The sequence below is a fragment of the Poecile atricapillus genome, chromosome 1 (genome assembly GCF_030490865.1).
Source record: "Poecile atricapillus isolate bPoeAtr1 chromosome 1, bPoeAtr1.hap1, whole genome shotgun sequence".
Lineage (NCBI taxonomy): Eukaryota > Metazoa > Chordata > Aves > Passeriformes > Paridae > Poecile > Poecile atricapillus.
This window is the reverse complement of record NC_081249.1, coordinates 142,454,888-142,470,913: the sequence shown is the minus strand read 5'-3', so window position 1 is coordinate 142,470,913 and position 16,026 is coordinate 142,454,888. Positions and strand designations below refer to the sequence as shown.

Here is a 16,026-nt window from a genome sequence, read left to right as displayed (position 1 = left end):
TAATGAATTTGGAGCCTTTGTGCACCGTCTTCAATCACAAGCCCAAAGGTTAGACCACAATATTACTACCAACTCCTACCAGCTACTGAAGTTTCAAAGTAGCTTTAATAACACTTGGTAGCAAAAGAGCTCCACTTTATACCTTTTCAAATTCTGCATCTATCTGGGAAAGAAGGGCTGGCTTCTCGTCCTCAAAAAACATTCGCAGAGAAGGTCCCACATAAAGATACATTACTCCCAGCAATGTAATGGCAGAAGTCCTCACAGCCTGCCAGAAAGAGGAAAAAGCATTCAGTCTTCAAATTAAGGACTGATAATAATTCAGGATTAAGATTCTAAATTTACTCACAGGGTTAGTTGCAGCAAGAGCTGTCTTCACATTACTGATGAAAGCTTTGACATTCAATCTGTGAAGAAAAGATGTCTCCCATAAATACAACACAGGAAACAGCACCAACAAACAAAATCATCACAATATGTTAAATAACAAAGATACCCCTAGACAGATTCACACAACTTAGACGCATGTATACTCAAAATATCATCACAGGTACAGCGTAGATAGTAGCTACTTAAATAACTACTGAAAGATCAGTTTGCAAAACAGCATACTGTGAAAATCAATCTGCAAACAATTTATATCAAAGCTTACTATTACCACAGCTGGAAAGTTTCTTAAACTACATAATCCCTGTGACTGCTAGGACTGAAATATTGAGGAATGAATCTAGAAACATTTTGAGTACCTGAAACATGACTACACAATAAAGGTGAGGGTACATTATTGTTGTGGTGGGCTATTTTTTTATTTTGCTGTTACTCTCATGATCTTCCAGAAAAAGGCACAATTTTCAGAAGTATATTTACAACAGAAATAAAGGAAGGTTTAAATTCATTAATCTTCTCTAAATATATATTTTTGGGGGGAATTTACTAAAGGAGAGTTTATTTCCCAGACTTCATCAATGTCACTAGCCATTTAAAAGCCACAAAATATCTTAAGACAGGCATGGCATAGTAACTGCCCAAGTTGTCAAATAAAGTGATATTTGAAGCCTTCCCTGCATAGAGATTTCCTCCTCAGGACTAAACTCTATTATATATATGCTTTACCACATTCAGTTAAAAGACTAGTGATTGAAAATTAAAGCATGCTATCCCTGGTTCTGATGGATAATTAATTTCTTATGCTTGCAATGTCAGACATAGTAACAGCTATTTTGTTGGCTAAAACTTCATCCATCTGTAATCAACCTCAAAATGTCTCCCAAGGAGATGAACAGGAATGTTGGTATGTTCTCTTCTGTAGGTTGATGTGGCTTTTCCTTTTAAACTATAAAATACAGTGGCCCATTTGGGTGCAGGTGTATCTAAGTAGGATGCAATACCAGAGCTCTGTGCCCAGCCCACACTTATTAAGTACCTTAAGTTTAAGACAAATGCTCTTCAGAGAGGATCGAGTGATGAGTAGCCAGCAGTGTAATCACATCCTATTGTACCAGTAATGCCAGATACTTTCAGTTATATACTTAAGAGCTAGAAGAACATGACTGGCATGAGAGTTTAAGGGACTAAAGCTCAGATGAACCAAATCTTAACTCCAGATTAGAAACATTTTCATTCAAATTTTTCTTAGCAATTTACTTAAGACTTACCCAGAAAAGCCAAACTCTTTAATTGCATTTGAAAGCCAGTTCAAAGTTTCTGACTGGTTTTTAGGATTCTTCTGAGAGAAAGCCATAGCCACAACCTAGAATACAAGAGAGCTAAGTGTAAACTTTCACTGGCAAACCAGGTGACAAAGCACTGTAATAAAAAAGTGAAGACACCTGCAAAAAACATAGGGCAAGTGAACAGAAACAGCTGGGGTAACAGAAGAGGAAAAAGCAACTGTGTCATGTAGCAGGATACAACTGGAAATGAAGTGAACCAGAAGTTCCTGAAGTACTTAAAAGGCAGCCAGAGACACCTTTATTATGGACTTGTACCTGCTTTGGCAGTATAAAGAAAGAAGCATTAGATAATTATTCATTATCATTAATTAGATAATTATTCATATTATTACTGTGCTTTGGAAGATCATGAAAGAGATCCTCCTAGAAGCTGTGCTGAATCATGTGGAGGACAGGGAGGTGACTGAGACAGCCAGCATGGCTTCTTACCAAGGGCAAGTCCTCCCTGACCAAACTCATGGCCTTTTATGATAGAGCAATTACATCAGTGCAGCTATAGATACCATGTATCTGGACTTCTGACAGGCTTTTGACAAGGTCCCACACAACATTCTTCTCTCTGAATTGGAGAGATGTGGATTTCACATCTGGTCTGTGAACTTCATAGATACAGTGGTTTTGATCTGCTAATTTCATTTCCCGGCCAATGCACCAAATAAATGTTGTGGTTTTAAACAGCAACTAAAAAAATCACTAGAAAACTTACTTATTTCTTGCTGTGAGATATGGATTAGAACAAGAGCAAAACAGGCTTAAAACTTAAAAGGAACAAAGTAAGTTTATTAACAAAACCACAAGAATGAGAAAACCAGAATAAAACTTCCAGAAAACCCCTTTTTCCCCCCACTACTCAACTATTCCCTTGTTCACATGACAACATAGAGACAAAAAAACTTTGGCGTTTACAACAATCTCAATTCTTGCTATAGTCTTTTCATCAGTCTTTGTAGAGAAACAGAAGTCTTCTTCTGCTAATCTATGGAGTTTCTCACAAGAAAACTATTTCTGTTATAGCTTTCTATTTCTCTGATGCCAGCTGCCCAGAAGAATCTGCCATCAATTCTCTCCTCCCATTTCACATCACTTTGAGGTGTGTTATGGGTCAAATGAGTCTAGGGATGATGTGATTTTTAAGGATGAGTTATTCAAAGGCAAAAGTTCTCTTCATCTGTTTCTGTGGGCTTCCCTGGAAACAGAAGTTTTCTCTTTGCCTCTACAACGGCCCCACATCTTCAACTATTACTTCTCCCCCGCTGTTCCAGCACCTCACTGTATCACAACTACTCCACCTTTTGCTCAAAATCTACACTTTGAACACTCCATTCCTCCCAATATACTCTGTCATGAATTAAAGGAGGTGGTTTTTTTTTCAGAACACTATTGTCCATCTCAATAGCTTTAACAGAAAAATATTTCAGCTTATTAAAGCATCTCCTTATTCCCTCTTCCCCATCTAAAACTTAATTCTTTTCTTCACTGTCTTTGATGGTTTTATGATGTCTTCTTCATGCTGATTATCCCTCTCTCTCTCTCTCTCTTTCCCTCTCTCTGGGAAAAAGCAGTAATCTGTAAGTCTCATCCAGGTAGTAAAAGAGTTAAAGTATTGGAAAAGCTGCAGATGTTCATGGTGTCAGGTTCCAGCTCAGCATCAGAAACTGCAAAGTCAGGCCGGCTGGTTCTGTTTCTCCACCCCCTTCGCCCTCTGCGGCCTTGTCCGGCCTGGAGGCGGGGGGAGGAGGCCAAGACAGAGCCCTGTTACCTCCTCAGAAGCCAGAAACCAAAGAGGGAGAGAAATTCCCAGTCTTGAGTCTTAAGGTAGGTATTCACAAATTGATCTCACTTTTCAATGGTCAGAATTACTGTCAGTTCTCAGAAATGGCTAGTAATTGGTCAAGAGAAAAAAAACTCCCATCAGCCTCTCGCAGCTTCAACTTCCCCCCAGCTCCCGAAGCTATCTTAAAAGGTAGAGTCACCCCAGCTCAGTAGATAAGGAATTGGTGGAATGATCACATCCAGAGGGTAGTGGTCAATGGCTCAGAGTCCTGATGGACATCAATGGCAGGCAGCACCTCTCAGAGATCCATATTAGGACCAGTGCCATTTAATGTCATAACTGCCAGACAAAAGGATTGAGTGCTTCCTGAGGGCAAGTTTGAGATGAAAGAAGCTGAGTGGTGGAGTTAACACCTGAAGGACAGGATACCATCCAGAGGGACCTCGACAAGTTTGAGAAGTGAGCCCATGGAAACCTTAAGAAGTTCAACAAGCCAAGGTGTTGCATCTGGGTCAGGGCAATTCCAGTATCAACACAGGCTGGGGTATGAATGGAGAGACAGTGTGTGCAAGAGAGTGCATCCAGCCCCTCCAAGGAGGCTGGACATGACCCAGCAACGTACACTAACAGCCCAGAAAGCCAATTGTGTCCTGGGCTGCACCAAAAACAGTGTGGCCAGCAGGGTGAAGGGAGGAGATTCTGCCTTTCTGCTCTGCTCTACCAGCAGACCCTACCAGCAGTGCTGCATCCAGTTCTGGGGCATTCAGCACAGGAATGACTTAGATCTGTTGGAATGAGTACAGAGCAGGGCCACCATGATTAAAAGGATGGAGCACCTCTCCAATGAGGAAAGACTGACATAATTGGCATTTTTCATCCTGGATAAGGCTCCAGGGTGATCTTCTTGTGGCCCTCCAGTACTTGAAGGAAGCCTCCAAGAAAACTTTTGAAATGGGCATACAGTGGTTGGACAAAGAGTAATGTGTCTGAACTGAAAGAGGCTGCCCCATCCCTGGAAATTCTCAAGGCCAGGTTGGAGGGGCTTTGAGCAACCTGGTCCAGTAGAAGGTATTCCTACCTACGCTGTGAGAGGAGGACCTGGATGATTTTTAGGGTCCATTCCAACTCAAACTATTCCTAGGATTCTATTTTCAATTTTAGAAGAATATATATTTAACTTCTGCTTCAGGAAGCATCTTGAGAGCAAACAAATCACTTTCATGCAACAGAAAAAAATCAAAGATTTGGGATTTAGTCCCCAGACTGAAAGAACACCCTATATATTATTTTTGATTTTACTTACTGAATGAATTCCTTTGCTACTCACTCACCTGTTCAGCAGTCCATGGCAACTGACATGCTTCTGCTATTGCTGTCATGGCCTCTTTTGCATTAGTTCCACATTTCACATCACCAACCTTGTCTACAAGACCATCCAGCACAACCTGTGCTGAAGTTTTGGAGAAATTTCCTTTCTGTGCAATCAATGCAACTATATGTAGTTTCATCTGCATCACCTGAAATATCCAAAATAGGAAGGAAGTTAACTCATGTCTTTGTGTACTTTAGACTAATTTTTCTCATTCTCTATATATATAGATACATATAAGAATTATATGGCTTTGTGGGTAAATACTAACATATGCACAAAATTTGTATTTATATATACACACACACATTTGAATATGTAAAAGTATTTATGCACACAGATATTTTGTACACATACATATATAGGTGTTTTATGTGATTATACACAAAAACTGTACACACACAAATACATACTATTATATATATACACACAACCAACAATACTGGGCTGGAATTATCTACTTTTAGAACTTACATATACACACATGCTTATACATATATATGCACATGTATACATATACATCTAAAGATAATCTTTAGATACCTTAGATGACATCTAAAGTCTCAACTCTCAACAGAAATAAAATCCAGTTTTAGAGTATATATTCTCATTGATTACAGACAGAACTGTGGCCACAGTGACATACGCACTTACAGACTTTTAGCTGGAAACTACATTAACAAAAATGGACTATTTAGATACAAAAGGATAATGTATTACCTGAAAATTTGTTTCCTTCCAACCAGGTTTCTTGGCCAGCATTCTTACAAGGGCTTGGCAAGGCATTTCACTTCTTTCCATAAGCTCAACAGCCTAAAGAATAAACATTAGGTTAGCCAGTGGGTCAAAAACTATACAAAACTCAGAAATTCTCAACTGTCCTCAAAGTATTTTCTTAATACTGAATTAAATTGCAAAAATTCTCAGCATAATAATTTACCTGAAGAGCCACTTTTACAAGGAGTCTGAGATACTGAACCAACATTTAACCTACAGCATTCACATTACTCCTTTAATGTTCTTTAACAAATGTCCTTAACAATCATTATTGGCCATTCCAACCATAGAAATTTACTACTTAATTAAAAACAAACAAACAAAATCCCCCAAACAACTCACCTGTCCCTCAAAAAGCTGCTTTTGTTTTTAAGATGAATTCACAGAATGACTAGGTTGGAAGAGACCTTCAAGATCGAGTCCAACCCATGCCCTAACACCTCAACTAAACTATGGGATCTAGTGCCACATCCAGTCTATTTTTAAACACATCCATGGATGGCGACTCCACCACCTCCCCAGGCAGGCCATTCCAGTATTTTATCACTCTTTGTGTGAAAAACTTTTTCCTAATATCCAACCTATATTTCCCTTGGCACAGCTTGAGCCTGTGTCCTGTTGTTCTATCAGCTGCTGCCTGGAGAAAGAGACCAACCCCCACCTGACTACAACCACCTTTCAGGGAGCTGTAGAGAGTGATAAGGTCACCTCTGAGTCTCCTTTTCTCCAGGCTAAACAACCCCAGCTCCCTCAGCCATTCCTCACAGGGTTTGTGTTCCAGCCACGTTGCCCTCCTCTGGAGGCACTCAAGTGTCTCAACATCCTTCCTAAACTGAAGCATATTATGCAGCTTTCATATTGGAACGTAGACTACACAGCAGAGATTAGGCTGAATATGGTCTAAATTACTGGGGTTTAGCTGTTGTTAAGCTTATTCATTCAACTGAAATGGCAACGTTTTAATAAAGCAGGCTTCTGCAGCAGCATTTCAATGCAGCCAGTCACCATGCTGTAACTCAAGTTAGTCACTTTTCCCATTAAAATATTAAAAGCTCAGTCATGACTACTGGTGTAATGGTATGAGCTACTTGTACATCTACAGTTGAAGCTTTTTTGAGTGTGAACTCTCCAAGGTCTTCTAATAAATACCATCTGAGGGACATTTGAATTTTTTTTTTCTTTGTGACTACATGAAGGACTTTCCACTAGCTGTGAAGACTTCTAGTACTGTGTAAGTCTCTAAACAAAGATTTCAACTGGCAAATAATTGGTTATAATCAATTGCTGCCTAACACACAAACAGCAGGAACTTATTTGCAATAGATTTGGCCTAGTTGTTGCAAAAACTTTGGTTTAAGTCTAGTTATCTTTGAGACCAAGCTTTACAATTACTTGGAGTTTTAAAAAGATGTCTAAGTATCCTCAATCAAAACACAAGTATTTTTGACAAAAGCACAACTACCTACATTAAGGTAAAATACTCCACTATTGTTATGGAATTTGAACCACATAAGCCATTTGGCTTTTTCAAGTACTGTTTAATCCATCTGATCTGAAGTACTGACATACAACTACTACAAGTAAGTATTCCAGGAAACTTACCAGGCCTAAAGAGTTAAGAAATTATTACCTGTTTCCTCTTTCCCTACCGCCTCTTATCAACTGTTCAAACATACCTTCTGAAACTCCTCCATGCAGGCAAGCCGCTCTTTCCAGTTACCACTGTCCAACTGCTGGATACAAGAAGCTGGAAGGACAGCAGCAGCTTTCTCTTCACATACTTCTATCTGCAGACAGATCAGATCAAGGTTAACACTTCACTGTATCCCTTCAGAGGAAGGCAGAAACCTTAAAGACAGGTAATGTACTGGACTGACCCTTGTACTGTGGTGCATTTACAAAATAGGAAAAGGGTTTTGCTGCAGATTGGAAGATTTTAGTATGGATTGTAGTTTAGGGGTCTTATGAGCTTAGAAAGCTGCTGAAATTGCACTGCAACAGAAAAGCAATCTCTGGAAAGCATGAGAAACTGTGCACATAGTAAAAACTAATCTTGAATACCAAGTATCTGCTTGAAGAATCAAGCAGCGGTAACCTAAAATTTGCAAGGTACTTTTGGATCAAGTCTGAATAAACACTGACAACAATTAATCAGAAGCTAATGAGGACAGGCAGGAGACCTATCTTCTGTCTCCATTTTAGAAAAATCGAAAATAAAAGTTATTTAGTGAGAAAAACTTCATTTGTTTCACTGGTGTCTGCATCACCTCCAGGAACTGTATTCTCATTTTCTACTGTATAACTAGCAATATAAACTGGATGCACAATAGAAATTATTCACCCTAAGCAATACTTCAAATATAACGATGATTTGGATGGACAGCCCAAAAAACTTGCAGATATATCTAGAAAAGCTTTAATAGGTTTTCATTACTGTTTGACCAACAGATACCTGAGTTTACCTGGTTCTCTACCAAGAAAGTAGTAGATGCTCAGCTAACATGCAGAATTCAGGAATTTTTTTGAAATGTAACTTCGTAGGAACGGAACAGATTTTTATTAATTAATTAAATTATTTAATTATATATTAATTAAATTATCAATAATTTAATTAATCCAATTATTATATTTATTTTAAAATTAATTTATTACTTAATTTCAGATTTCAATCAGGCTTTTAATACCAGACTCCCTCAGCAAATCATGTGTCCTAAATTACATATGAAGTATCACTATTTTTTTCATCTCTTCCTACTTCAGGGACAAAAATATACCCTGTTATAAGGGTATAAACATGATTTATTGCTTACTGTCTTATATGGCCTGGTCCAAAAACAGCCTGAAGAACAGGTGTATTTACTAAAGACCCATTTCACCAGTTCTAAATTTATACATACAGCTTTCCTTTCTCCTAACTAGAACAACCAACCTCCTTGAAAAACTTTGTAGTACCTGAAGAATTGATTAACCAAAGCTGCAATCCTTTGGTTATAGAGGGCCTTACATTTTAGAGAACAGCAGTATACTCACAGAGAGCTCCGATTCAAAGATTTCTTTGGTCTCAGGACCCTTCTTGCCTTTAGTTCCAGTACCTCCTGTGCCTGCAGATGTAGCTGGTTTCCCTTTCTTCGGTGGGACCCCAGCCTAGAAAATTGACAAGTTAGCCAAGATCAAATATGTCTCTAGATCAGACATCAAAAGAATGCTGGTTTTCCTATACTACATTCTAATGCAAAAAAAATATGCATCTCTGATAGCATAACAACTGCAGGAAGAGATAAGCTAGAGCTTATTTAATTAATATATTGCTTTCAGACTGCAAAAGGTAGGTTTTACAAAAAATAACAGGACCATGAAAGATAAAAAAGGTAAGAATGATGTATTTGTCAAAGTTCAGGAAATAATGACTTAATCTTTATGTTTTCTTGTGGATACTTGTTAGATAATAAACTTGTGACTGGTGTCTCTTTTCTCAGGTTATCTGAGTACCAATAGATTTCCAAAAATTTTATCCATTCTTCTGTACACTTCCAGGTATCCCACCTGAAGAACTAAGTAGCATATTACAAAGACTGTCTACTGCAGTCAATATTTAAAATCCAAAGAATAATATTAAAGAAATAGAGGCTAATAGTTCAAATTTCTTCAAAATATACAAAGCAACTAACTAAAAACAATGCTGAAAAAATACCCAATACTTAATTAGTAACCTTGCTAGTTACAAAAAGTGTTGACTTCAGCCAAGTATTACTATATCACAGTACATCAATATTACAACATCTGAGGCTTCTCTGAATGCCTCCAGTCTTTTATCACTATTTCAAAATCAAAATCTGGTATTAAGACATAAGTGACAAGACAGTTTGTATAATTAAAACCCAAGATTTCATTACATTCCCAGAAGTCACAGATTTCCTTTTGCTGTTAGGCTCACCTGCTCCTGGCAAAAGGACAGTGATAGCTCAGTGGAGGCAGAAGTTCAACAGACCACCTTTGATCTGCGCTAAGTAACTATTTGATACAGTCACAGACAACTGTCAGACAATCTCTTACCTTCACTGCAGATGTTTTTTTCAGTGGTCCTGGTCTGGTTGCCGCATCTTTTGTTTCTTTATCTCCTGCAGGCCCTGGAAGAGCAGCAGTCTTTCCAGTAATAGGCTTGCCTTCTTTTTTCTCAGCTGGTCCTCCTGGTTTTTTACCATAAACCAATTCTACCTTTTCAGCACACTCTTTAATCTGCCATGCAGAGGGGGGAAAAAAACAAAGAAGGTGGGGGTGGAAAGAAGCTAGTTAGCTACCACAATTGGATGCAGTGTCCCTTTACCAGCAGTGGCTCAAATTTGACTACTGTGAAAAAAAATGTGAGGAGTTTAAGTTGTTTACTTTACAAAATTTTGTTATCTGGTGTTCCTTAAATAGTAAGGTTAACCAGTCAGTGGCATCAGCCATCACTGTATTGTCAAAATAATTCTCCTAGTTCAAAATGAATTGCATTTATATACAATAAAAACACTGACATCCTACTGACACTCACAGATGCTCTAAGACTTAATCTGAGCACCTTAAATTATAAAATCCTCATTAAATCAATACATGTGTCAGCTTATGCAAAAGCATAACAACTTTGTTGTTGGGAAGTATGTCTTTAATACCAAATCCTATCTAGTAATAAAAAAATTTGACCCTATGTTGTCTAAAAGAAACTTTTAGGTCACAACCAAAGTATTAAAAAACAAACAAAACTCCAAATATCACCAACCAAAACCACAACTAAATCTCACAACCCACTTCATAGATAATACAGCCAGATACTTTATGTAAGAAGGAAGAGATTTTCAGATTCCCTGCAACATCAGTAACATTTAAGTAAAAAATACATCTTCAAAAATCCACACTGAAATTAACTAGGCTAAAGCATCTTCTTTCATCTTCTCTAGCCTAAGATACATCTTAAATGGATAAATTAAGCCTTTTTTACAACATTTATAACAATACTCACCCGATCAAGCTTTAGTTTGTCTACATCTGCTAAAAATGGATTCACAGCTTTCTCTCCAGCAACTTTCAAGGCAGTGCCTAATGCTTCAAATCCAGCATCTCTTACTTCAGGAGCAGAATCATTGATATGCTGCAGAGAGACACAACTTATGTCATGTGACTTGTGGCTCATATCTAAACATCTTATATAAATCCCCTCCCCTTATTTAAAATCTAAATCTATTACAGAGTAATCCTTGACATTTCAGTGCAGAAAGAAAAGAGGCTGTTTTTCACTTCTGTTTTTCTATGTACTGACCAAGTCTACTTTTTCTCAGATACAGCCATTTTCTCATCATTGTTTTTTTTTTCCACAACAAGAGGTTGAATATTCATGCTTTAAACATCATGAAAGTTCATAAAGAGTTTTAAGTCCTGCAATCTTGTTCACATCTCCATTTTTTAAGCCAGGGATGTTGCCTATACCAAGGAAAGGGCTATTTGCAGTAAGAAAAAAGTACACATAATTATCATTTACACTGATAAATGCTCTAACATCACTGCCATGTATGAATCAATGATGGTTGCTCTTTTATTCACAGTAAACAACAGCATTCCAATAAAAACTTGCTAGAGATGTGTGCAAGAAGCAAGTGGCAGTGTCTCGGATAACAGTTGTAAATCACAGTCTCAACCTTTTACAAACTTAGTGAGTACAGCTACAAAAGAGCTAAGATAAAGGAAACTAAATTGTTCCCCTGACTGACAATCACCTTCAAGTTTGATGTCAGCCAAAACTGACTCTGAGGGCTACACAGCACACAAGAACTCTCTGGTCTCTGCACTACGTTCGGGTCTTTCTCCCCAAACAATCCAAGGTTTCATAACAACAGTGTTCAAGTCAGTGCCAGAGAAGTATCAACTCCTTCTGCTTTACCTTGAGAAGTGCAGCACAGAAAGGTTTTAATAGGCTTTTTGGCAGAGTAGAAGGTGTGCAGTGTCGGAAGCTTCTTGCAATGAAAAGGGATGTTTGTTGCTTAATTGTTGGGTTTTTATTGTCCATGACTGCCAAAATATCTTCACTTATGTTCTGCAGTGTGGTCTATAGTATTGAATAAAAAAGTCATTATTTCAGTAAAGAGAAAAGTAAAGCAAAATTAGAGAACAATTCTCAGACAATGGGGAAATTTTCACGCTTACTTACTGTAAGAAAGATTGCATCAATGGCCTCCTGCAGTGCTTGCACTACCTGGGGCTTCTTCTCCTTGAATTTCTCCAGGATTGTTGGAACAACCTATGGAAAAAGGAACAAAGATGTCAACCCCCTCTTCACTAATATAACTGGAAAGCCTGATAGTCCGCACCCGGGCAGAGAAGCCAGTAATTCAAACATCTCCACTGTCCCCCTCCAGAAGTACACAACAGCAGTCTGAAGTAGTTTATTTTAGCCGTTCTCCAATATTAAACTCATTCTAGTCACTCTATTAACAAATAAAGATTTTTAAACGATTTTGTAACAAAAGGTAGACCTACAAGTTCACATAATTACAGATTATGGAATTATGCTGGAATACAGAGCAATAGAATGGAAATTAATGATTTCATAACCAAAAGGGTGCCATGCTCTTATATTCTAAGAAATCAAGAAGGCATTTAACCTGTCCCCTCTTTCCCAGCTTTCTGACAGCACTAAACATGGATCATTAAGAAGTCCTCATCTGATCCACAGCTGACAAGATCATAGTTCTAAAGCAACTGGAATCCTCTCTGCAGCAATATTTTTCAGATCTATAACCCTGAAAAAGCACGTTTGACAGCAAATTATGCCATACTAGAATTCGACAGCAATTTCTACCTAGTCTAGGGCTCAGACAGCCACTGCTGTAAATAAAAACAAGTAAATAAAATATTCAAGGGGGAAATAAAGTAAAAATAACTCCGCTGCAGAAACTCATGTGCCAGTAATATGAATAGGTACATTTTAGTATGGGGTCTGTAGCAGTAATGACTTCTGTCACTGAGCCAGAAACACATAGATCTTAACTGTGGAAAGCAAGCTATTTTCAAGATTTTCATAAACATAACACTTCATAGTTTGGAAGCAGTCAGATGCTTTATAGAAGTTACACACTCTTGCATAACAGAAAATAGATTTGCTTTCTACTCAGAAGCTATGGGATCTCAACCCCTTGTGATGCACTGTGACCTAGCCTCAGGTGGCATCCTTTTTTGGGCTGCAACCTCCAAATTCCCAGTTCACAGACTTCAGCACTCAAAAAACCTCCAGATAATACAGATGACACCACAAAGACCATCATTCATGCTATTGCAGGTGCTAGACATCCTTACACCCTACAGAGAACAAAGTCATAAGGAAGAGATATTTTAAATCATTAAGCCTCTGTTTTAGAAAATGCTGACAGGTAAAATGAGCATTTTTGTTTTTTTTTTTTTAACATGGAAATCAGAAGCCGTAGCCCATGTGAGAGGGAAAGAAGAAAAATTAGTCCAGGGGTACAAATGCAGTCAGAGGTGAGGCTGGCACACATATACTCAATTATATAGTGAAGAGTACGATTCTGTGCATGATTTCGCTACTCTTCCTAGAAACACAGATTGCAGACTAGCATTTCAGTCCTATATGTAAGTAATAGAGTTTATGATCATACAATTCTAGCAACAATTCTGTTTTTTAACACTTCAATGCCCACTCTCAGGAGAAGTCTACATCTTCCTCACAAGTAAATAAATCCAGCAAACAATCAAGTGAACTGGTAAAATGAGTACTGAGATTATACAATTCAGAGCTGCCATTACAGTATTGAAAAAGTCATCTTCTCAATGCCATTTGCTTGTCAACCACAGAGCTACACCCTTATTTTAGAAGCCTGGCTTTTTCAACACTAACTCTGCAGCTATAAGGGTTAACCTTCAGAAATCAACTATGAAACAGATGTAAGAATGATTTTTATAACTACAGACAGCTTTCAGAATGAAAAGTCCAAACCATTGTTCAGAGTTCAGGAGACTTGAATGTTTCTGAAGCAGTGACACTCAGCAACTTCCCAATTCAGAGACAACACTACTGGCAGCCAGGCACATCAGTTCTCTAAGCCCATTACTCTTGCTTATCACACAGATAATTTGATTGAGCAGCTTAAAGAACACAGCGACACAGGCTTGAGAAATGAGTGAGAACTGAAACTTATTAAAAGCTCTCTTTGTTTCCACATACTGGTTAAGCTTCCCTGTATTCCCTGATATTAGCTATTGATAAGAGATGATCAGCAAAGGAGAGAACAAACAGCACTGAACTGGAGCACCAGAACATTTTGGTACCAAAAATCTCAGAACCTTTTACTATTTAAAGCAGACAAAAACCCCCACAAAACCCGGCAACAAGGAAACAGAACACCCACCACCTACCATCCCCCAACATTCAAAACAGCAAACCAACATAAAACATACACCATGGAGGTGCTAAGTAGAACTCCAATTTAGAAGCTGTTTTTTCACGGTGGCCTACAAATGCATTCCTGTCTGGGTATCTCTAGGATGAGGTAATGAAAATGAAGTTCATTTAATGGCAGAACAATTCAATTCTCTTAGTAGAGAAGACTTACATTGCAACCGAAAGCTTCGTGTTGCTAAATATGAATGAAGAAGGTTCTTTCGAACTTAAGCTACAAATATCTAGGCAAGTATTTCAATGCTTACTCTTTTTAAGCACTCCTAATTGTACAAAGAATACCTTTGATAAATATGAAGGCTTGACAGGGGAAAGGGAAAAAAGGTGTCCAGCATGAATAAAATTAGGAAAAAAGCACATACTCTTACTTACATGCCCTGCATACTGTCCAAATTTCTTTCGGAGGCCTGTAGCTAGTCCAGCAAGGCATTTGGCAGCCAAAGCAACTAACATAACATTTGTATCCTTTCCAACAACCTGAAGAGAAAAATCCAAGTTTCAGAGACATGGAAGAATTTCTTACAATAATCAGTGTACCACAGATTGGGTTATTTCCACAACTGTTCCAGCTAGTTATTTTCTACTCATGATTATTATATTAACTATAACTTTGAAACTATCATACCAATAAATTACAAAAAAAAATATTAAATTATATGTGCACTCTGAGTTTTATTTACTACCTTTTTGAGAGCTTTCACCAAGTCTGCATAGTCTCCTGATTCCAGCTTGGGATTTTTCACAAGCAGTTCAACAGCCTCTAAAGCTTCTTTCCTTTCTTGCCACTTTTTTGCTTCCTGCAGAGCAAATAATTTACATTTATTTATAAATACAAACACTTCTAAAGAAGCATACAAAAGAAGAACACTTCTAGAGAAATGTTAAAAACCTTTATTCCATCCTGAGAAAACCAGGCTCTCCCTACAGATTAACATCAGTAATTGCAATGAAATATGAAATACAGTCCTTTCCCAAGACATACCTCAGGCCCTTTAAAATTACAGCTTTCTTGCTGCTAAATCCAACTTTAAAAACTTATGTTATTAACACTAGTTTGTTATTATCAATGCAGCACTAAAGCATATACTGCAGAATTGCCTATAAGTCTTAAGACTCATCAACCAGACAAAGAATTAACAGGTAGTATTAGAGTTTTGGCTTACTATTTTCTCATAGAAGTCTTTGGGAAGCTTGGAGAGAATTTCTACAGCTTCAAGCAACTCATATGCATCTACTTGTGGTACCACTTCTTCCTCGTCATCATCTCCTGCAACCAGGAGAAAGAAATATATAAGCATAGTGACACAAAATCTTGACCAGAGCACCACCTAAGGCTCATTGTTTACAAAGTGCTATCAGCAGTTGTGATTTTGCTATTTCAAAAAACAGATACTCTCTAATATAGTTTCTGCCTCAGACACATTTTCTTCTTGTGTAGTGCCACGTTTTGCACCATCTTGATTAGAAGCTCCTTTACAATTTAATGCATCCCTTCACACACTGTATACAGTATACTTGCCAATAGAGATTAAATAGCTTACCTCCATCTGCATCTCCTCCAAGTCCCTGCTGCTGCTCAAATTTTGCTTTCAGCTCCTGTTGGGAACGCAGGAACCTGGTCTGCTTAGGAGCAGCTGATGACACTTTGATCCATTCTTCTTCCAGTTCTTTTAGCTGCCAAAAGGGAAAAGAATCATTGCATCAGAGACATTATGGACATACTCCAAGACAAGCAAGCCATTACAATTTTCCATTTCAAAGCCAAGATAGCACTACCTTTCACTACTATCTTTTTTCTGACAATAAAGGAGCAACTTCACATTCACTGCTCAGACGTCTTTGACTAAGTATATCCACAGAAGAGAATGTTATTGCAAAGCAATTACATAAGAACAAATAGCAAAACAGTCAGAATGGTGTGGCCCCT

The 16,026-nt window shown here is 37.9% G+C and overlaps 1 protein-coding gene across 5 annotated transcripts in view; it reads right to left on the bottom strand.

The window, feature by feature from the left end:
- Positions 1-16,026, bottom strand: part of CKAP5 (cytoskeleton associated protein 5) — a 55,584-nt gene that overhangs the window by 24,178 nt on the left and 15,380 nt on the right. For all 5 annotated transcript variants that reach the window (XM_058836763.1, XM_058836790.1, XM_058836800.1 and 2 more), the window contains exons 6-20: positions 15,641-15,773; positions 15,263-15,366; positions 14,783-14,896; positions 14,472-14,576; positions 11,835-11,924; positions 11,568-11,732; positions 10,653-10,781; positions 9,707-9,889; positions 8,684-8,797; positions 7,330-7,440; positions 5,597-5,689; positions 4,839-5,024; positions 1,656-1,750; positions 350-407; positions 143-268 (exon numbers count right to left, since the gene is read on the bottom strand). In XM_058836763.1, coding sequence (XP_058692746.1) covers positions 143-268; positions 350-407; positions 1,656-1,750; positions 4,839-5,024; positions 5,597-5,689; positions 7,330-7,440; positions 8,684-8,797; positions 9,707-9,889; positions 10,653-10,781; positions 11,568-11,732; positions 11,835-11,924; positions 14,472-14,576; positions 14,783-14,896; positions 15,263-15,366; positions 15,641-15,773 — 1,806 coding nt within the window. The remainder of the gene's footprint in view (positions 1-142; positions 269-349; positions 408-1,655; positions 1,751-4,838; positions 5,025-5,596; positions 5,690-7,329; positions 7,441-8,683; positions 8,798-9,706; positions 9,890-10,652; positions 10,782-11,567; positions 11,733-11,834; positions 11,925-14,471; positions 14,577-14,782; positions 14,897-15,262; positions 15,367-15,640; positions 15,774-16,026) is intronic.